Source organism: Mycteria americana, chromosome 1, assembly GCF_035582795.1.
Source record: "Mycteria americana isolate JAX WOST 10 ecotype Jacksonville Zoo and Gardens chromosome 1, USCA_MyAme_1.0, whole genome shotgun sequence".
NCBI classification, from domain to species: domain Eukaryota; kingdom Metazoa; phylum Chordata; class Aves; order Ciconiiformes; family Ciconiidae; genus Mycteria; species Mycteria americana.
In genome coordinates this window covers 57,959,548-57,980,810 of record NC_134365.1, presented here as the reverse complement: position 1 = coordinate 57,980,810, position 21,263 = coordinate 57,959,548, and the positions used below count along the sequence as shown (strand labels likewise).

The window sequence follows — 21,263 nt, the reverse complement described above, 5'->3', positions numbered from 1 at the left end:
TTTATCTCCACTTTTAGGGTGAGTAGGGGGTGCATTTCAGAATGATACCCTCTGGAGGAAGGGGGAGCTATGATGAGGGCTGTAGGCAATGGCCATCCTGCTTTTGCTGCTCTTTCTCAACCCACCACGACCTCACCAGCTACCTGCAGAGCACTGTCACCCCTCTGCTACCCGCTTTTCAGCCGGCCTGGCAGGGAGCACTCACAGCCCCTGTGGCCTTTGCTAACCCTTTGTCCATTTGCCGTTCGCTTCCCCTTTCCACCTCTGGCTCAGAAGTTCCACCCAGAAGGAGGATATTCTGGAAATGGCTATATTTACCAGTACCAGCAGGGATGGATTTCCCAAAATCAAGGTGGGCAGGTAGGAGAATGAGTGTTTTCAGGCAAGATCTGTTACAGCATTTTGTTCTTTTTCACCTTAGCAGCTGAAATGTTGCAGCCACCACAAGCCCTCTGACCACAGGAAAGGTGACTCAAGACAGGACGCATTCCCCACCACCTTGTCCTCATTCGAAGGGGAGTGGATGGAGAAGTTGCTGAATGCCGACAGAGACGGCGAATGGACAGTCACATGGACCCTGGTTCAGGAAATTGGAACAATTCAGAGAACAAGGTGTTTCTGTGGTCAGGGACTTCACCACAGTATACTTCACCACTGATAATTCTGCATTTAGGTCATATCACTCGCTTCGAGAACAGGCTGTAAGAGGCCCTTTCTCAGGTATTTACCATCACAGGCGAACTGAGAACAAAACCCCAGACAGATCTCTCACCTAGAATGGGACACGTCCTTCTGGACTGCCCCATTTCTCTGGACACCACCTTTTTTAATCTCAATTCTTTATACGCTTGAAGGTGACTTCAAAAGAACAAGTCTATCACACCCATTGCATTTTGCTTTTCACTTTTTTAACTGCTTTTAACTTTGCACATTAAGTCTTCATTAACACCATACACATTTAAATTGGCGTATTTGTTACTGTTCACTTTGTTTAAACAACTGCTTTTACACTTGTGGCTGAGCGTCAAATAATTGAACTTCCAACCATCAATATCATCCACCCTAAAAAGCAGGCACTCCCAAATAAAATTGGGGAAAAGTCCTTACACAGCTGCGCACACGGGCAGGAGCTATGACCGATGGCCTTGTCCCCAAACAGACGTACGGGTCGCAAGCATCACACCTCACCTCAGGGCGGGAGCACAAGGCACCCCCAATCCATGGACCATAAGGGGCAGCAGCATTTTGGAGAGCTCCATGTGCTCTTTCCAGTTATTTTCTCCTTCCAGCTGTCAGCAGGACCTTCTTTCCGGCCACAGCAGCTCCTCAAATCACTGCGAGCAGCCGTTGTACAGGTATTACCCAACCCCAGGCTCTTTCATCTAACTTTTACTCTCACCAAGCGAAATAGCAGCAGAATATCCAACTGTTCAGAGCATTGTTGGGTATTTCCTTTGTTTCATTCACATTCCAGTAAAACACTTTAAAAAAACTAACCTAGGAAGATGGCTCTCCTGGAACAGCTATTGTTCACTACGGACACTGAAATAAAGTATTTTTTTGGCGCCTCACTGCCCTCAAGACCCTGGTGCCATAGGCTACACCGTAGCACTTCTTGCTAGCACCGAGAAACCAGTGCAGGGAAGCAATGAGCTTTGGGGTAGCAACAAGACCTTTCTCACCAGAATCCCTGGCAAGCAGTGTACGAGCATAGGGGGAGAGCAGCACGTGCAAGAACATTTTTATTTATTTTTAAATGGCACTAGATAATGGAAAACTCACCTGCTCAAAGCTGGTATCTGCCTCCAGGCTCAGTTTTTGCAGACCCGTGACCTGGCAGGAGTAACAGCGCTTATCTCCGTTAGAACAACTCCAAGGGTTGATCAGCCGACTCCGTTGCTGTTTGCTCCGGGAAGATCGCTGTCAGGAGCGGTGGATTTCTGTAAAGAAACGGTCATTCCCTCGCCTACACCGGGAGCTGGTGCAGCTGCACACACCCCAGCCCCTGAAGCAAACGCTGCTTCGGTTTTTAAGCAAACCCTTGGCGCTATGGTCATCCATGTCAAAATGCGGTGAGATTTCCCAGCTGCAACTCTGAAACACACAAGAGCAAAGAGAGACCCCTCAGAGCTGACCACATACCTCTCGTGCAGCAGTTATGGGTGGCTCGGTGTAGCCCAAGCAGTGGCCAGAACAACCACCCCTCCAGCCCGCTAACTTTCTGACGTAGCGGAGAAAGGAGAAGGCCCGTGGGGGTTCACCCAGCACCTGCACCACTGGGGTACTACGATATCCCTGGAGCCTGCCCACGAGTTCCCAAAGCAGGCCCAGCCCCCCAGGTTTCTGGCATCCTTGCTTCAAAAGCAGTTGCTCGGGGAGCAAAACGCTGGGAAGAAAAGGACCAAGAGCAGGGAAGACGAGTGGCACTGAACAGCGAGGAGGTGGCTGCCAGTTTCCTGGCAGCACTCGCCATGGTAGGGGCCACTCTCTCTGCATTGCACTCCATGCTTCCCAACAGAGAGTGCCGAGCTGCTCAAACCGCATGGTTTCGCATAGCAGGGGCCCGGGGGCACGATCCCGAGGCGCAGCTGAGTGCCCTTGTTCTCAGCCATCCTATCGGGAGAGCTGCGCAAGGCAAGCTGGCTGCGCTGCATGGATCAGAGGGGCAGCATAGCAACAGATTATTAAAAAAAAATGTACTATCCAGATTAACCTTTAATCCAACACATGCATGCGAAAGGACAAGCCGTTACGAGTTTCTGGTGCCAGCCAGCCTCTGCAGCATTGGCAGGGGTAGGAAGAAACAATCTCTGGAGCAGGCTTTCCCGGAACTCTGCACTGCAGTTTCTTACAACTTCACCTGACTCACTAGCTGCTGCCAGAACCTAAGTGGCTGGCTGAGTCCTCCTCCGATGCCATCACTCAAATCCAGCCTCCCTGGCTCAGGGCAAGCATGCTGACTGCGCTTTGGTAACGCAGGCAAGACCTAACCACGCTGCCTTGAGCCATGACCGACTCAGGAAACACACCCCACCCCCCTCTGCTTTTGCTTTGCATGCTTTTGTGATTGATGTCATAGCTGCGTTCGGATGCAGGGCTCACCCCCATGTGACATCGACTAAAGACATCTCAGACAGCCCCATTTGCTTACTGAGGTACCTCGATTAACAGCTAGCCTCCACAGAGGACGGAGAGGCACACACCTTGAAGGAGCAAGTCAGAAACCAAAGCAGACTACATGACACTGTGGGATTCTCTCAGCAGAGTATCAGCAGCCCCAGGATTCGGGCTCCTCGGCTAAGGCCCCGCATTACCTGCGGTGAATCAGGGGCCAAATGCCACCTAGGAGCTGCTCTGCTCCCGGGGAGCTCCTTGAAAGCTCCGCAGGCCAACCCATCAGAGGCTTTGGCTTGGAGGAGAGTGGGCTTCCCCACTGGCAACCAGCGCGGAGCGTGTTTGGCAGCCCAGGCCTCGCCTCAGCTTTTCTCCGTTTCCACAAGAGACGCAGGATGGGGCACACCAGCACTCTCCTCCAGCTGGTGCCGGCAGAGCTGTCCTGGCACTGCAGCATTGCGCAAGGACATCAAGAAGTCCCTAAACCCAGAGCAGCAGTCACCCTGCCATTGGCGTTCTCCTCTTCAAATTCTAATCCATCAAAGACCAACCATCCCAGGTCACCTCTGTACAGCTCTAACTTGCCCAGTGGGTTAAAAATTAATAAAAACCTAACCTCCTCGAATCAAAATAATGAGTAATGTCAGAAACAGCCTTTTGCAGGCTCCATTCTTCATCGATCCTTCTTTACTGAGCCTTCTCACGCACGCACACACACATTTTCCATTCTTCTTCCAGCCCTGCTGCATGTTTATACCAACAGAAGTGACTGGCGGAAAATAATTCAGCTGTAGAATTGAAGCAAGGGGAGGTAAATGACCACACAAACAGACCAATAGGTAAATGTCAGTTCTCATATTTAATATTTTAATAATTTTGTTTGCAACATTTACCACATAAATCATCTAAATAAATAGATGCTGTACAGTCTCTTATCCATATCAGTACAAAAATAAAACCACACTTTGTGTCAAATTATACTTGAGCCTGCCCTCCCTTTGCTATTACAATCTCCTTTTACAGCACATACTCGCTCAGAAAAGGCATTGTACTCCGATTGGTTTGTTTGGAATTGGTTTACTCCCTATTTCCCCCCCTCCCCAAATACATTCAGTTAGTCTGTACAAAAGCTAGAAGCTCATTCTGTGCAAAAGGAAGCTTTCTGTGTGCAAAGACTCAGATACTCTAGCGTGCTGACAGGAACAACAGCAACAACTGAAGAGACAAGAACAAAAATAATCGGGGACCCTCCCCTCTAACTGACCCCATCCCCCATCTTCCCCCCCAACAGAAAGGAAGCATACCAAATTAGATGAGTCAGTGTGCAAAGAGTCCAAACGATGTGCGTACGCCGAGGGAAAAGGTTGGTGCTGAAAACCCAGTGAGAGAACTGGGGTTCCCCCAGCTGCAGAGCTTGCTAGGTGAGGAAAAAAGATTCTCTCATCTTAGCCTGCTCAAAAGGTTCTTGAGATACGCAGAACAAAAGCTTCGTCTAAATGACTTTAGTTCTTTTGTTGCTGTTCTGTTGGAGATGAGGTGAGGAAACAGCCTCTGGAAAAACCCAGCAGCTACAGAAGACAGCTCCTGGTTCACCCTCCCTTCCTCTCCCCACTCCCTGTAGAAGGACAAATATCTCCCCGTTCCTCAACTAAGCTAATAAGGTGCAATTTTTCAGACGGGAAACTCTTTAAAGATGTCTCCAGAGCTGGAAGAAGTGGTCATAGTTCCAGACTAGGACCACTCAAACTGAAACTCAACTTCATTTTTCCCTTTCCTCGGACAAAGGAGGTGGGGAGGGAGGAAGCCAACCCGCACCCTGAAGGCGAGTGAGGGACTTTGCAGGTCTCCTCTCCTCCCTGAGGGAGCCCTCCTTTACTTGGCACGGTGGAGCACACTCCCCCTTCAGCCATGGGAGGGAGGCAAAGGGCTGGGTGGCAGCTCTGGAAAAATGATAAGGAGCAGCCAGCGGCCTGAAACAGATACATCTTTTGCTTTTCAAATGCCACTTTTAGACAGACGATAAGGAGTACTTAGCACTCCTAGTGCTTTGCATTTCCAAAGTGCTTCAAAAAATACTTCAGATTTAAAAGAAAAAAAAAAGCTGCTTAACATTTTGACAGATTTGCAAAAGCTTCTTTGTGCTGACACTACGTTTTCTGGTTAAAAAATAATAATAATAAAAAAGGCTTTCCACCTCCTCCTCCTCCTCCAAAATCCCCCTCCCAGTCAAAACTCTGCTACCCCAGTAATGAGATAAGCTGTGACAGAGGTTCCGAATGGTCCTATGAGCTCTCCCTTTCAGCATCCGAATGGCACTCTCAGACAAGAACCCCCAGCATCTTCGCAGAGCAGCCCACAGCAGACGGAAACAGTCTCAGCAGCAAAGCTTCTACCCCTTCCTGACTTGGTGGCAATCCATCTCCCCCCTATCAGCCATTACGTGCTCCCACTGAGCTCTGCTCCTCTCTAGAACTCCCCGTTACCTAGCGATCATCTCCCACCTGCTCCCTGCTAAGCCACTCTACTTTAAGAAATTAAGGGTGCAAGGGAAAGAGAGGTGGAGGAGAAAAAGGGGTCATCACTCCATGACGTGCTTGTTACAGGAAAGGATTTGAAGGGTCTCAATTAAATTTTAAGTCATTGCTTCTCTCTCCTTCCAATTGTCCTGGGGCTGCTTTGTAGGCCTTCCATCTTGACCAGCTGCTTGGGTGGAATCCAGGTGGCTCGACACCCGGAAGGTTCACGCTTTCTCTGCGAGGACAGGAAGTTCAGCAGGCAGAGGACAACATGGTCTCTTGATCATAAGCTATTGTCTCAAAACAGGTTTACCATGCCCTTGGGGAAAACTGTTTTATGACAAGCACGGCAAAAGCGACATGTTCCCTTTACCTGTAGGTACCAATGCCATACATTCCCATGTAGTAGTTACCCTATGCAAGCTGTTAATGTACACATCTCCCCTGCTTTCCCAAGTGGTAAAAGACATACACATCAATGCAGCACTGACCATCTCCTCTCCACAGGGCCCACTCAGAACTCTGAGGGCCATCCACCCACTGATGCAGGGATCAGCATCACTACAAGTTATTTGCACTTCTAACATGCCTTCTCTCTCAACTGCCAGCTCACCCAAAGGCCTGTCCTCAACCACCTAGCAAGAGCAACTCTGAGGCAACTCCTTCGCTCCCTTCCCTGACAAGCAGCTGCCCCTACTATTTTCCTAGAAAGCCCCACTGCCCTCTTCTTCCTAGGCTTCAGGTAAGCAAGGGAAGAACAGAAGACAGGTAGATACCACTTAGCTTTAGAAAAGGAGTTTTTTGCACTTTCCCTAATTCAGAAAGCACAAACTTAAAGCTTGAGAGGAGAGGAAGGGGTGGAGAGGTGGTGGTGGATTTAGCTTTGCTCAAACACATGGATGTGGCTGTCAGCCCTCACTGCTGTTTTCCGCACTGCAGCCTCTGTTGTGGCTACCACCAAGGGTCCTGCATGAGCTACCCTGCCTATTTTTTGACCTGTACGAGGCCTCCCTTCTCTATTCCCGTGAAACCATCAAACAGCACTAGCTGGTGTACAGCAGGAAACAGTACTGGGGCCAAAGGGCCCCCTGTGAGGTGAACAAACAATTTTATACATTCAGTCACAAAACACCAGAAGAACAATTCTGGACAGTTTCACAACACTAACAACAAAAAAAAGCCATTCACTTCTCAATAAGCTTCTTTCTGTCTGAGGCTCCGACACAAGCAAGGGTCAATTCACTAACAAATTTGGGCTTATTTTGGCAAATGGAACTGCTTTTGGGTGTTGTCACAATAATATCCTGGCCTTGCTTGAAAAAGAAGAAAAAAACAAAACAAAAAAACCCCACCTTGGTCTGACTTCACAAGCAGAAGGGCCCCCAAGCAAATGCAAGACAATAAGGAGCATGCAAGAGCTACAGGCTACTTAATGCCACTATTTACGTGTTAAAACTTGCTGTTCCAAGGCATCACTTATATATCAGAGCAATAACATCCAGTTTATAACCATCCAGGAACAGAGACAGTCCTTTCCTTTTTTTTTTTTTTTTTTTTTTTTTTATAAACACAGTGTTAACAATAAAGGTTTTCCAATCTCATGAAGCCCCTCGGTTCTGTCATATATACAGCGAGTTCACTGTGAGAAGATCTATGAAATAAAAAGTTCTGTCCCCCAAACGTGGCTGGTAAATTCTCACATGGAAACAGTTCTAAGAACGACTATTAGGACAGTTCTTCGAGAAGTTTGCTTCTTGCGTACAGTTCAGTAATTTTCAGTGGCTGAAGTTTGTTTTTCTTGTTTACAGCCATGGAGCCAAATGAGGTATGGGAGAGTTAGCCCATTTCTATTCTTGGCTTGTGCTTCAAATAGAATTATTAAACTCAGCTTCAGCTGGATGCTATTCTGGCTCTCCTAATCAAATGGAATGCTTAACGAAGCTCTGAGCACAGCTCTGATTTTCATGATATATTAGCCCAAGAGGTCCCAATTCAATTTTCAGATTTTGGGTTGAACTGGCAGATGGACGGTATTGGGGAGAAGAGACAAGGAAACCCAGACAACCTCTCTTGCCATCACAAGTAAAACTCCCATACATCTCTACACCTGCAGAAGTGGAATAAAGCTAATTTTAAAGTCCCTGAAGGCCAGCTCTACCAAGGAAGTTTACAATGATATGTCACCAGACAATACGAAACAGAGCCACATTTTCAAAAGATCAAGAGAAAAATCTTCTCAAAAAGATCTTTAAGATAAGCAAGAATTCATGAATGTCAAAAAAAAAGTCCACCCCAACACAGTAACTGCTTAGTTTCCTACCACAAACTCCTCCTCACACACACAAACCAAACCCACGCACATGCAACTTTTTGCGTCTTAACCCGATAAGGGTTAACTCCTCATTGACCTGTACACAAAGCAGCATGGTAGCCAGGTACTTTGTTCAACACCTCGTGTAGCGAGATGATTAGTCACCAGCAGAACACAAGCTAGCCTGATCCAAAAAATGATTAAGATATGAAGCTGTGGGTGGATCTTCTTTGAAAGACCACCACAGGTCTTTGAAAATTCCACTGCAAGAGGAAGAAAAGATGTTTAAAGAGAAATGCCAAAACAAAACATTGAGAAGTCTCAGCTGGTGAGCGGAGAGAAAAGCAGAGGATGGAAATCCAGTTTATTAGGACAAACTCCTGCTGCAGGATTGGTATTACTTCCAATGTCAGACAGAGCCAAGAATCTTAGTAAATAGGAAGCTTTTTTGGTGTATTTGTACACTGAGATGAAGACAGGACAAAGGCAGCAGTAGCTGCATTAGAATAAAGAAACCAGATCCTGTAAATGCCATGAAGGTTTAGCAGGATGAGCTGGGGTTCAAGACTTTTTAAAAAAGAAGCTAAAATATTACACTTCTGCAACCATAACTACCTAACCTGCTACAACCCGCAAGAGTGGACTCAGCCACGTGGTGTGTCCACTAGTCACAACAGAAGAGAGGTGCAGGTATTCAGTACATTTGGCAGGTGTCGGGAAGAGGGGGTGTGTGTGGGGGTGATGATGACAACATTGTCTGACCCCACATCCTGCAAAAGAAGGTGCAACTCCAGATACAGAAGCCTCGCTGTGGACACCCACGTTCAACAAACATCCTGAGCCTGTATGCTTACCTCATCAATTTGCCCTTCCTAGCTATTGCAAGCTTCTTTCCCACTCACTCTTCCTCCTACCACATAATTCCCCCCTCCAGCTTCCACTTCTCACCCTCTTGGATTTCTCCATAATAAAACTCCCATGTCACTTCTTTGAGAGACAAAAGGTTAGCCCAGGAATTCAAGATCTTCCCAGTGGTCCTGAAACTGCTGTGACACAGTGGAAGACAGGCCTGCTCAAACAGCTCTGAGCTGGAAGGGGAAATCCTCAGTCTACACTGAACTGCCACATCCTATCTGAGGTAAAACCTGCTTTTAATAAAAACCATAGGGGCAGTCCAAGCACTTTGCAAAAAGTAGATATTTGGAGGACCAGAAGCCCCAGAGCTCCCAAATTCTGCAGGCCAGCAGCCAAGCCCTTCAAAGGAACACATTGAGGATTTCCACAGGTGTCTTCACCTCAGAGCTCAGAAGGCTCATAGCTTCATTTAGAATAAATACAGCAGATAAGAGATGCTTCAGGTGGGGTGAAGAAACAAAGGATTTAAGGACAGTAATCATGCCAGTAGCCAATGTTACCCTGCAGCACTCTGTCCTGCATTTCCCACCTAAGACTCTAGCTTACTTTTCTTGCTTTCCATAGGAAAAGGTCTATATTTAAAATTTTAAGTTATTTAAATAAAATTTGCTTTTAAAAAAAAAGGAAGAGAACATGCATGTGCAAGAACAGATGCTATGCTAAACTACCAACTCAAAATACAGCAATTCTTCAAAAACCTCAAAGTGTCACAGGCAGTCCAGCACAAGGCATTTTTAAGTGCAAGATCAGGCAGGGTCTATTGAAATGCAGACCGCTTTCCTTGGCAAAGATTTTTAAGCCTTCCAAGGGGAAGTTCCCATCAGTAAAGTAGTACAGGATCACAGATACTGTGAGGAGACTGGAGTCACGGAAGAATATTACTCAGGCAGTACAATCCAAGAATTCTCATTACTAAGAATTAAGAATTTTTTTCCCCTCCTCAAATCCAATACATGCCTTCCCCACATGTTGTTTATCATGGATCTCTCCATGGGATCCAAGAACAGAATTTGCTGCTAATCAAGGTCCATTTCTAGCTCAGTTCTGTCCAATTCCTGTGTCCTGGGCCTGTGCCAGTACCTTGGATATCTTTGCAGTGCCAGGCAATGCTTTGGTTGTCCTATTAGCCCCACCTCCCAGGGAAGAGGAGTCAGTTTTCAACCAACTTATTACCACAGATTCAGGGCACATTTGTTATTAATACCGAATCTGGCAAAGGGTAAGAACACCCCACTTTCCATAACGCATTCCTCACACAGCAGAGCCGAGTCTGGAAATCCTGTTTAGTATATACAGAATGGTATGTCTCGACTGCGCTGGGTTTCTGAGCTTTTAATGAGGGCAAATTGAATTTACGTCGCCAATCTAGATTTCAGAGATGCATTTCAGTCTTTCCGCATGATCAACAATCAAAGGGAGAAAGCTCTGCTGTTTATACGGACCTGTGCTGCAAAGACGGACTTACCACAGACAGGCAAATATGGTTCTGAAGTCCTGACAGCAGGCCACAGGGAAAACAGCACTGGAGAGAAAGTCTTAACAGGCTGGAGTTATCTACACAGGTAGGATCCATCGCCTCTCACTGCTGCAGGAAGAGAGGGAGGAGGAAGGTGGGAAGAGCAATGCACAGAGAAGTATCTTTATCCAAGGGATATCAATTGCAGAACAAGGCGGCAGGCTAGAGATCCAGCTCTCTTTCCACCTCCACATGCCCTCTCCCCACAAATGCAGCTGCCGCCACTTAACAGGATAAAAGGCGAATTGTTCAGCTTGCTGCTTTCACATCTAGGAGGGGAGTCTTTGCCAGGGAAAGGGCTGTCAGTTTTTCAGATGGACAAAGCAATGACAAACACACACCCCCTACACTGCCCTTTTTTGCGTATCTGAAAGGGGAAAAAGGAGAAGAGAAAAAAAAAAAAAGAAGGTCTCTGTAAACATTTTAAGAGGAGACATTTTGGATTTTTTTTTTCGTAAGGGATAAAATAACCCTTCCCTAGCCCACCCTAAAAGCACTGGTTTTGGGGAGCACTGAAAACGGAGATTCAGAACTGCGCGCTCCGGTCTCGGAAGAAGCCCTCAGCCACTTGTGCTTCTCTGAAAGTGACGGTAATGGAGTTTGCCGTGATGTCCGTCACTGTCACTTCACTGGGGGGCACAGTGGGAATCCAAGGGAGACTGCCATCCACATCTGCTGCAGAAGGAGAGGCAGATAAGAGCACGTTAGTGAGACACAGAGATGGTGAGGGAGAAGGAAGGAGGGAGAGGGAAGGGAAGGATGGAAAAGGGGCCTCCTTTCTGACAAACGGTGGGTGAAATCAGCCTGTACTGAGTCTGCACATACAAGGCAAGAAAGAGCATGGGCAAGCCCTCCCCTCCGAGGCTAAGGGAAAATGGAGGATCACCACAGGATATAATGGGAAAAGGAAAGAGTAGCAAAGGTGTCCAGACACACACCAGCATCGGAGCAGCCTACACAGAGGGCAAAAGACCCTGTAACACCACCCAGCTCATTTAACCATCCACAATTCCCTGATACCTCTCACCCCATCTCAGCCCCTAATTTGGCTCTGTGTCAGCAAAGCACACTCCCCCAGGTCTGAGCCCACCTGCTTGTAAATGCCCTACCCTGCTGAAAAGTCAAATATCACAAACTCTTACACATGCTCTTCAGGTACTCCTATGGGAGTCAAAGGGATCCAAAATGGAGGGTCTTCCTTGTACTGCACCTGCAGCGCAGCCTGGGTGCAATTCTCTCAAAAAATCCATCAATACTGCTTCACAGAGAGGCTGCTCTCCCTTTCTTACATCCTTCCTTTGCTCCCCGATAGCTCCACACAAGAAACCTAAGCAACCCTGCACTTTCTCACTGTAAGAATAATTATCAGTCCCTCTGCCACCCAAAGCCTCACTTTCCCCAACCCCTAGAGACAGCTGCAAAAATACACAAAGGAAACATACCCTCTCCCTGTCACTATATCTGTACTATATACCTTGTTGTCCCAACGTGGGCAAGGAACAAGGGCCCCTTAAGAGTATATTTCCTGACCTGTGTCTCAAATACCTGGGGTGCCTACTTTCACCTCAGAAAGAGTCCAATCCCCCCTAACAATAACTGGAGTTCCATGTAGGCCATGTGTCAAGGGGAGAACAAAAACAGTTTCACGTTTCTGTAGTGCTGTTCACTCTTCCGATCCCCAAGTGCTTTAGGGCCCAGCACTTCTAGGGGGGAACAGCCCCACATATTTGCCCACTGGCAGGATGCAACACTGCATTCCTCTGTGCTAGCCCCATTGCTGCCTCCCTGGATTTTGGGCACTGTTCAAGTCCCTCTCAGAAAGGAGGGGATAGCAGTGGTTCTCAGAACACAGCCCTCTCCCCAAAATCCTGCCTAATCCAGCCTGGCTAACAGCTACTCCTAGCAAGGAGTAACAGGATTCCCTTAGCTACTACAAGCCTCAGTTTTCCGCTCCTCAGGAAAGCTACGCCTTCAGAAGCTCTAATAATGCAGGGATAGTTTCCCTGGTAACTCAGAGCAACACACACATCCCACAGCCCTCCTGCACAAGATGCTGGTATCCCTCCCCAAAATGCCAATGTGCTTGGACGTCTCCCGTGCCTACACTCATGCTGAGTACTTGGTGGGATCAGGAAGGAGTTACCATCCTCGCTTCATCTCTCTCATCCCCCTCTCACATAGTTCTATAGCAAGGGACTTGAGAGAGAACGTGGGGTGTGGGAAGGAAAAGGAAGGAGGGGGCAGAGGAACGCTCTGTGGGTTCTTAGCGGCATTCCTGTGTGCTCCTCAGAGCAGCGCTATGAGAGGAGTGCTGGTGTCCAAGCTTGTCCACTGCCAGCCAAGCTCCTTTTAGCAGAGCAGCAGGCTGAATACATGTGGGTATGTGGACAGAGGCAGAGTTCATCACTGTCACACCTGCATGTCACTTCTGCTGGGAGGAAACCAGAAGAGGGGAGTAACTTGCAGTATCTTCCTAACACGTTTTCTAACACTGGGAGGGGCGTCACCGATATGAGACTACAGAGAGGTGACAGCACCAAAAAAGCAGATTAAGATGTGCTATTCATCCAAACAAGAAAGGAACTTGCAGACAAAAAGGCCACAACGTGAGCCAGCAAGAGCTGCTCTGAGGACCTGACCTAAACCACAATCCCAGGATGAGGCAAGCAAGGAGGAAGCATGCAGAGCATCCTTCGCATGCCCCAGAACTTCACAGCCAAGGAGTGTCTGGCCTTACCTTCTTTGCTGGTGTGCTGCATGGCCTCCCAGTCCTCAGGGCCCTGCCTGGCCTCCAGATCCACTGCATCATTCAGGAAGAACTCACGCCTGCAGTTTCGGCTCTCCAGGCTCGCCATGCGGGGGAACTTCTTCCTTGACAGTCGCAGGTACTTCTGGTTTTTGCGTTGCTTCCGGAGAGAGAATGGCAGGACTGCTCCCCCAGTTTTCTCTGAGAACTCTGCCTGCCCTGGCTTGGCCCCTGGCAGGCTACTGTCTCCTCCTCCAAACCTCCGTGCAAGAGAGAAACAGAGCTTCTCCTTTCCCTTGTGGGCACTCCTCAAGTCCATGCCATACAGCCGCTGCCAAGACATCAACATAGCAAGGGTCAGAGCAGAAATCTGATAATAGAGTCAGGGTTCCCATCTGGGAGCTGGGAAACTATTCTTTGTTCAGTCCCTGAACATCTAGATGAGCTAGGGTAAGTTGTGCTGCTTCTACAACACTGTTTCTCTCACCTCTTCAACTGCCATCTAAGCTCTTCCTAATATGTGCTTCCTAGGATTGGCTGCTTTGCTTGGCAACAGTCAAAGCGTGCTGGAACTCCACTTCCAACCAGCAGCTACCTTTAACATGATGGAAAGTCCAAGCCCAACATGAAATTAAAAGAGCACACAAACCAGGTAACCCACAACCACCCAAGCCCAAAGTTTATAAAATCCTAGTTCAGAGAGCAAAAACTGTTGCTGGTTTGGTTTTTTTGTTTTGTTTTGCTTTTTTAAAGACAAGTTAGCTGGCTCTTCAACTAACAAGTTAAAACTATCTGCCTACCCACTGATTTCATGTTGCTGTGTTAGCTTGTTACCTCCAATTTTGTCCATGCAACAGCAAACAGACAGTTTCCACCTCCCTGTGAGCAGAAGAGCAGCACAGCAGCTAACGAGTTAGAAATACACAGAAGAGCAAGAGGCTACCTGCAGTAGGAGGCGCTTTGGTTTGGGGCCTCTTTTCCTGTACCCCGACGCACGGTCTCTCTCTTCCCTGTGAAAGAGTAACATAAATCAAACCGAGCACTAAATACCACAGCACAAAGCCTAGTTGGGACTTCTACCTTTCGCAGCACAGCTCCCTCATATTCTTCATTAAAACCCAATGGTGACCAGTGTGGACTTGGAAAACATCCCAGAATTGCTTATTGTAGGAGTGAAAGTCTTGCAATAAGGGAATTTCTCTGACTCAGCTGATCAAGGATGGGTTAGAGGAAGTTATCACCTCACATCACTCCAGTCCAGCCCTGGACCTGATTAAAACCTGAGACTGATTGCTCTTTGGCTCAATGCTGCTTGTTCTTGGCCTCATTTCCTGAACAGTACCAATCAGAGCTGCTTTAACCCTGTCTTGTCTGCCTCAGCCAACACCAGGGTACAGAGATTAAGCAGGATTCATCAATATACATCTCATCTTTGATTGAAGTAGGGACAACAGGGGCACTTCATGCACACTACGAAAGAGACACTGTTTCCTTTTCCTGTGTCCAGGGAGAGAAAGAACATGTGCCCTTACTTTTCTTCATAAGCCACTACCAGGCGAGGGTCCAAGATATGATCCTCTGGCTCCCATGTGCTGTATCTGAAGAAAAACATAAGGAATATAAAGTAAACAATACTTTAATGAAACATTCTCTCTGCAGGCCTGCTACTAGTGTCCTGCAGCCCTGGATACTGTCTTCACAAGGGTCAGCGGGGCCTGCCACAACATTGCGAGAGCTCTGAGGAATCCCAGCCATTCCCTCCCCAACTTCCCGCAGACACCACCTCCCCTTCCCAAAACAGGCAAGGCCAAGCGTCAAGCAGCTCTTTGTAGGAGAACAGGGAAGGCTTTCCTCCCCAGGGCCCCCTCCACGCTGTTTGCAAAGCCTGTGCAGACACTTGCAAACGGATTTTAAGCCAATGCCTAAACAGGTCTCATCTGCAGCAGTCCCTCAAATCCAACAAACCCCATGGAACAATGAGACGTGATCTGATACAGCTTTCTGAAAAATAGGTCTCTCTTAATTTAGAATGCTCAAAGAGTAAGTATGCTTTCTCACCTGTATTATTAATTACCTCTAATCACTGGAGCTGAAAGTATTCATTTAAGAAGAGTTTAATTTTTCTCCACTGATGCCATTCAACTAAACATGTTTAGACCTGGGCCCTGAGGCAAGTTGATGGCGACTTTCCAACTATTCCTCCTCTTGCTCAACTCCCCCTGCAGGTTATTTCTATCTAGCAGAGGTCATCAGTATTTCTGCACCAGCACAGGAGGAACCCATCTGCACTGTGGTCAGGGCTACTAAAACTACTCAAAATAAGCCTGATGCTCTGAAAGTAGCCTGTGAACAGTGTCACTCACTGCCCCATCTCCCTCCTCGATTGCCAGACAGCTATGACAAGTCAGATGCTAAGGAAAGGACTGAACCCACCCAGCAGACAACACCAAAAAGGTTCCCAAGGGAACCTTTTACCAGGGAGAAGCAGCCAAAACCTCCCATTGTGGAAGGTGAAAGGATCACAAGGCAGTCCTCCTGGCATGTTTGCTTCTAAGGGGTCATGTTTGCCCAGAAAAGGTGGGTGGCATGTCTCTACCATACAAACTCAAAGGCAAGAAAGCAAGTCTGAAACCCCAAACGATGCAGAACATTAATTTTCCTGGAATGTGAGGTCCAGGGCCTGGAGGCAGAGCCCCGCCCAGCCCCTGGGGAGGAGGGCCAGACAGGAGCCACATGCAGGTAGGCAAGGGTACAATTGTATCAGTGCCTTTAAACAAGGGGAAAGCATTTTAGGATGTTTACATTTCTGGATGAAGCACAGACTGCACATGAGGGCACATGATACATGCATATATGTACACAGGGGAGGTGGTTTGGGAATGCTTTTCCCTTTCATCTCTCCATTAGGCAGCAGAAAGGTACTGAAATATAGCAGCACTCCTGGAGAATGATTCTATAAATGAAAAGTACAATTCTTTTACAAAAGAGAGAAACAAAAATATGAAATTCAGATATCCCAAGGTGCACTGTACATCAGAGTTAAGAACAGACATGTCTTCATAACCAGCTGGTCCCTCCCTCCCTCCTTCACTCAAGCCTCCTGCAGCAACATGACTGTGAGCTGTCAAAGCCAAGATGCTGTTTGAACAGAGGAAGGTTTCCTCCCAGCTGCAGGGATTCTGGCACTCATTCTACACATTTAAGAAAAATAACAACACAAGGAGGAAAAAAAAGACATCGGATTGCTTTTCATGGGCAGGAGAAAAGGGGATTTGCTTTAAAAAAAAACCTGGTGGGTGTTGCCTTTTTCTCTGCAGCTCAGTTTCTGGCTTCGCTGCAGTGGCAAAACACTGCATATAAAAAAAACATGGTTTGGTTTGCCACGCGCGCGCGCACACACGTGCACAGAGCTATATATACGGGTACACACAGCCCAGGCTGCAGCAGAACTGCAGAGAGCAGGCACTCTGGAAAACATAGATCATATGATCTTCTTTCCCCCTCCTTCTACTCCTCCTCTTCCCCCTCCCCTCTTAACTCCAACACAAGTTGTAAACAAGCTTGTAGCTAGAATCAGATTGTAACTCCTCCATTCCCTGACGCCAGCAGTACAATCCAGAAATCTGAGGTGCAGGGCATTAACAAGATTTTTTTATTTAAAGAAAAAAAAAAAGTGAAATATCAATTACATGGGAAAGCAGCAAACTACTGACCTATCCTTATTCCCTTCCATGAAGCTTCCAATGGGAATGATGGGATAACTGGTACAGAGATTACGAAGAGCAGTGCGACAAGGTTGGGGAGGGGAATGAAGAGACGTACGATGAGGAAATGCAGTATGTTGGAAGCAAACAGCTTGTGATGGTGCATACCATTGCAGGCATACGTATGTTTAGAAACAAGGAACAGAGACTGCTAGCAGTACGAAAGTGACTTCAATGCTCAAAGCATCTCGGTTTTAAGCAACTCAAACCACTGAGTGAACAGTTAAAATGGAGGAGGGGGGAGGGAAAAGATAAAAATTAGTGCTCTTCACATTTGGAGTTTGGAGGAAGAGAGAAGGTGTTTGGACATGTCACAGCATCAAAAGAAGGGAACCCTGACATCCCCTTGCTCCCTGGGCAGAAGGCTGTGCTTTTAATTCCCAAAAGAGAGTTTCTGGCTCCCCCAGAGTTCCAAGGTGCAGGGCAAGGAAAGGCAGCAGTAAGAATAAGGGCTGCTCTGTCCAAGGAAACATTACGCCACGCCTCAGCCCACCTTCTTGGCAAGTGACTTTACAAGAGAAGGACCTCAATGTGTTTGTTGAAAGGAGAATGGGATAAACATCAGTATTCTGGCCAAAAGGGGATGGTGCCTCACAGACTACAAATACATTTCCCAACCTCTACCAGCGATTAATTAAGCTTGGCTACTTAGAAGGCTGAAGCAGTCCAAGAACTGACCCACACTATATGGCAACTGGTGCTCAACAAGTGCACAAGGTTGCACTTTGACAGCAAAACTTGTAGTCAAGGACAAAGTCACCCTCTCCCACCACCACCAGAGAGGGGAAGCTGCTTATGTTCACACATGCCCTACAAGCACAAGGATTAGGCACAAGGATTAGGCACGCAGGAACACATTTCAGCTTCTTGGGCACCAGGTACAATCTGTCAGGACCATCCTCGTGGGCCCCGCTTTGCAACTGCAAGGATGAACCCATAAAAGCAGCCCTCTTTGCTTAGCAACACGCGGTCCAACTGCATGTGTAATGTAGTCGTACCCACGCACATTGTGTATGTACACACACACAGTTACAAACAGAAAAGCAAAGACAGGGCCCCATATGGGTTGGCCAGGAGGCTGTTCTACTAGACTGCTAGCTAACATAGTAATATTCTCCAGTTACCTAATCCTTTTAATCTCAAAACATTTTACAGACTGTTTAGGCACAGAGCAATCACTCTTCTTCAGAGGCAGCTGCATTTTAATAAAAGAAGTATCAGTAAACAGTGCACAGCAATGCTGCAAAATTATTTTTTTTTCCTTCTTGCAACATAGCAACCAAAGCAAAAGCAGAAAAGGCACTCAAAATAACAGAAGGTTTCAGACAAGGAAATGAAGGCATGGCGGTAAATTTCAAGGGACAAAGATCACCTGCATTTGGCTACAATCAATAAATCTGAAACATTGCCCCTTTCCATTTGTGAATTGCAGAGGGGAAACAGTAGGACAACAAGACAAGACCATCAACTTGTTTTCTATTTTAAAAGACTGCACATAGCCCTAAAAATAAAGCGGGGCCCTCAGTGCTGACTCAGAAAAGCAGGAGCCATTCCAAGTTCAGAAGAATCAGGGTTCCCTGTTGAACTCCTAATGAATTTAAAAACATTTGTATCTAGAAAGCATCTCAATGGAATATTTCAGTGGTGGCAAAAACCAGTCAGAATAGATTGGCACATGGTTTGTATCCTCAGCTGCCAGTCCGGAAATAGATACAGTTTTGGTTTGTGGTTCTTTGGTTTTGTTTATTGTTGTTGCAATGAGGCACAAAAGGTTGCCCATTAAGAATGAGATGCTCAGTTGCAGAGATACAGTGTAAGCTATTACCAAATATTAAAGAAAAAGAGTAAAAGACAAGTAAAACACAACTTACTTTGGGGGCCATCCTTTCCACTTCACCAGGTATTCTACTTTACCCTAAGAGCCGAAAAAGGAAGAAAACAGGTGAATGCAACCAAGTACGGGCTACAGTAAGAGATTCAACCAATCAACAGGGCTAAACTCTGCAACTGAAAAGCTCATTTCCCACCACTCTGTTTTCAAAACAAAGCCACTTCCTCATTCAACTACACTTCCTATACCTTTTTCCCCAGAAAATGGGCACACAGGGGTATTTAAGCGTGCTTGAACTACCATCAGCTTGGGATCATACCTGTGCAGAAGCCTAGCAGGCAGAACCCCAAAAGCCAACCAGACAGCAAGACTGCAACCGTTCCTGCATTTACAGGCAAGCCTACAAGAAGTCAGCACACATAAATGCGAGAGGGAGATGTATGCCAGGAGCAAGTGTCAGAAGAAATTTTTTTAAGCAGAGAGAATAAATACAATATTTCGGAACCTACGAAGCACCTCTATGGCGTGTTCCCTTCCAGTTGCTACATGCTTTACTCAAACACTGTTCCATCTATCACAGTCACTCAACGTTTCGACCCAAGCAAACAGCAGCTCACAACTGAAGTTCGGAGTTATCCATTTATTTGTTCACTCTAAGTATAAGATTTAAAAAGCAAAAAAAAAAAAAAAAAAAAAAGGCAGTGATTGGAAACCATGTTCAAGGGCTCCTGAGCAATGTGGACAACTATCAAAATCTTTAATATACTGACGGGCTTGTTAAGCACTTCCCAAAACATGGCAGAGGCCTTCAGGCATGCAGGACGCCCACCCCTCAAAGTGCCACTCCTGCAGCTGTGGACACCTTTACACAACAGCACAGCAAGCAAAGTGCTGGGGTGCTTGAGCCAGAAAACCGGTTTCATTTTCCCCACGGGGGGCTCAGCAGCTTCCCAATGTTTGAAAACACTGCCCTAGAAGGAACTTTCCACCAGAGGATCTCTACACGCTGGGTGCTTATGGCTTAATCCTCGAAACACCCTGTGGGGACGGAGACCGTTTTTACAGCTGGGGAAACTGAGTCACTAAGCCGGCCATCAAACCTTTCCAAAGCCCCCCTGGACTCGGGGTGTCCGGTTTGCTCTCACCGGCACTGATTTTGCAGAAACGGAAGACTCCCAGCAATGACCCCCCACCCCAGGCTGCCCCAGAACCCCACCCACCTCACGCGCAACTCCCGCCAACACGCGCGTCCCTCGCCCGCAGGCCCCAGGCAGGTGACGGTGCCGCCCCCACCCCGCCGGCAGCGCGAGGCCGCCCGTCGCTCCACGCGGGGGGAGAAGGCAGGGCGGCCAGGCGCGCGCGCGCGCCCACCACGCCCCCCGCCCGCCGCGCTTGTGCGAAGCGGGAGGGGCGGGGGGTGTCCCGGTGCGCGCCCCCCCTCACTCCCCCCCCCGCCCCCCCGGCCCGGCGGGGCCCGCCCCGCCGCAGCCCACCTTCCGCACGCGCTTCTTGCGGATGCTCTCCACCGCGAACACCTGCTCCCCGATGGCCGACAGCTCCATGCAGCGGGCGGGACAGCGGCGCTGGCGCCGGCCACCGGCGGCCCCGCGACCGGGGGAGCCGGCTGTCGCAAGGCAAGGGGGGGGGGGACGACTGCCTCCCGCGGTGGCGGTGGCGGCGGTGGCGAGGCTGGCCCGGCGGCGGCCGTTGCCCGCTGGCGGCCGTTACCCGCCGCTCCCCCTCACACGCCCCCTCGCGCGCGGCCGCGCCCCCTCCCCTCCCCCCGCCCCGCTTTAGAACCTGCGCAACGTTTTCCCCGGCGCGCGCGCGAGGCGGGGGGGGGAGGCGGGGCGGGGCGCGCGGCGCGGCTTGGGCGGGAACCGCTGAGGGGCTGCTGCCGCCGCCGCCTCCTCGCCTCAGCCCCCGCTTCCCGCCGCCGCTCAGCCTCACCTCGCCGCCGGCACCCGGCCTCCCCTGCCCTCCCCTCCCGTCTTCTCTCTGGGAGCCAGGTTCCCGCTGGCACCCTGCTTTCCTCACGGCCTCACGGAAAGGGCCGTCGGTTTCCAACACCCCGGCGCTTGCAGGGGGAGCGCCGTGAGGAACCTCTGCCCGCCGGCGGCACGGTCTCTAGCCGCCGCAAAGCGGTGGTATTTCTGAGTGTTTTCCGCAGGAATGGCCTTCAGCGATCGCGTGTCATCGGTGGCGGGTGGGAAACCATCAGGTGACAAAGTGTTGAGGCAGGAGAGGCAGGCGGCACGGACCGGTGCTGAAGAAATCCGGTGTGGCTCGTCTGTCCAGGCACCCGCTTCAAGTGCCTCATGAAGCGCTGAGGGATTTTATGGGCATAGCACGCAGGGAGCTATTTGACATCTTGAAACAGGCAGGACCTACGGCCACCTCTTCAAGGTGACCAAGGCTCGCTTGGATAAGGCAGGAGAAAATAGCATCGTGAGCAGGCATTCAGCACGGAGGTGTCCAGGCTCCTTTGCGCACCGATCTGGTACGCAGAAATGTGCTTTTGCTTCCCGACCACTGCATAAACAACAGATT

At 48.7% G+C, this 21,263-nt stretch overlaps 1 protein-coding gene across 2 annotated transcripts; it reads right to left on the bottom strand.

The window, feature by feature from the left end:
* Positions 1 to 3,972: 3,972 nt before the first annotated feature.
* Positions 3,973 to 20,427, bottom strand: CBX7 (chromobox 7). Of its 2 annotated transcripts, none has more exons than XM_075500491.1 (6): positions 20,207 to 20,427; positions 18,754 to 18,797; positions 14,651 to 14,716; positions 14,062 to 14,128; positions 13,110 to 13,449; positions 3,973 to 11,044 (listed from the first exon to the last, which is right to left on the bottom strand). In XM_075500491.1, exons 1-6 carry the CDS (start codon positions 20,273 to 20,275, stop codon positions 10,899 to 10,901), a joined length of 732 nt encoding a protein of 243 aa, XP_075356606.1. In that variant the 5' UTR covers positions 20,276 to 20,427; the 3' UTR covers positions 3,973 to 10,898. The 2 variants fall into 2 exon arrangements, with proteins under 2 accessions (XP_075356606.1, XP_075356599.1); XM_075500484.1 differs by having other exon boundaries at positions 3,973 to 11,047; positions 20,207 to 20,426.
* Between the last annotated feature and the right edge of the window lie 836 nt (positions 20,428 to 21,263).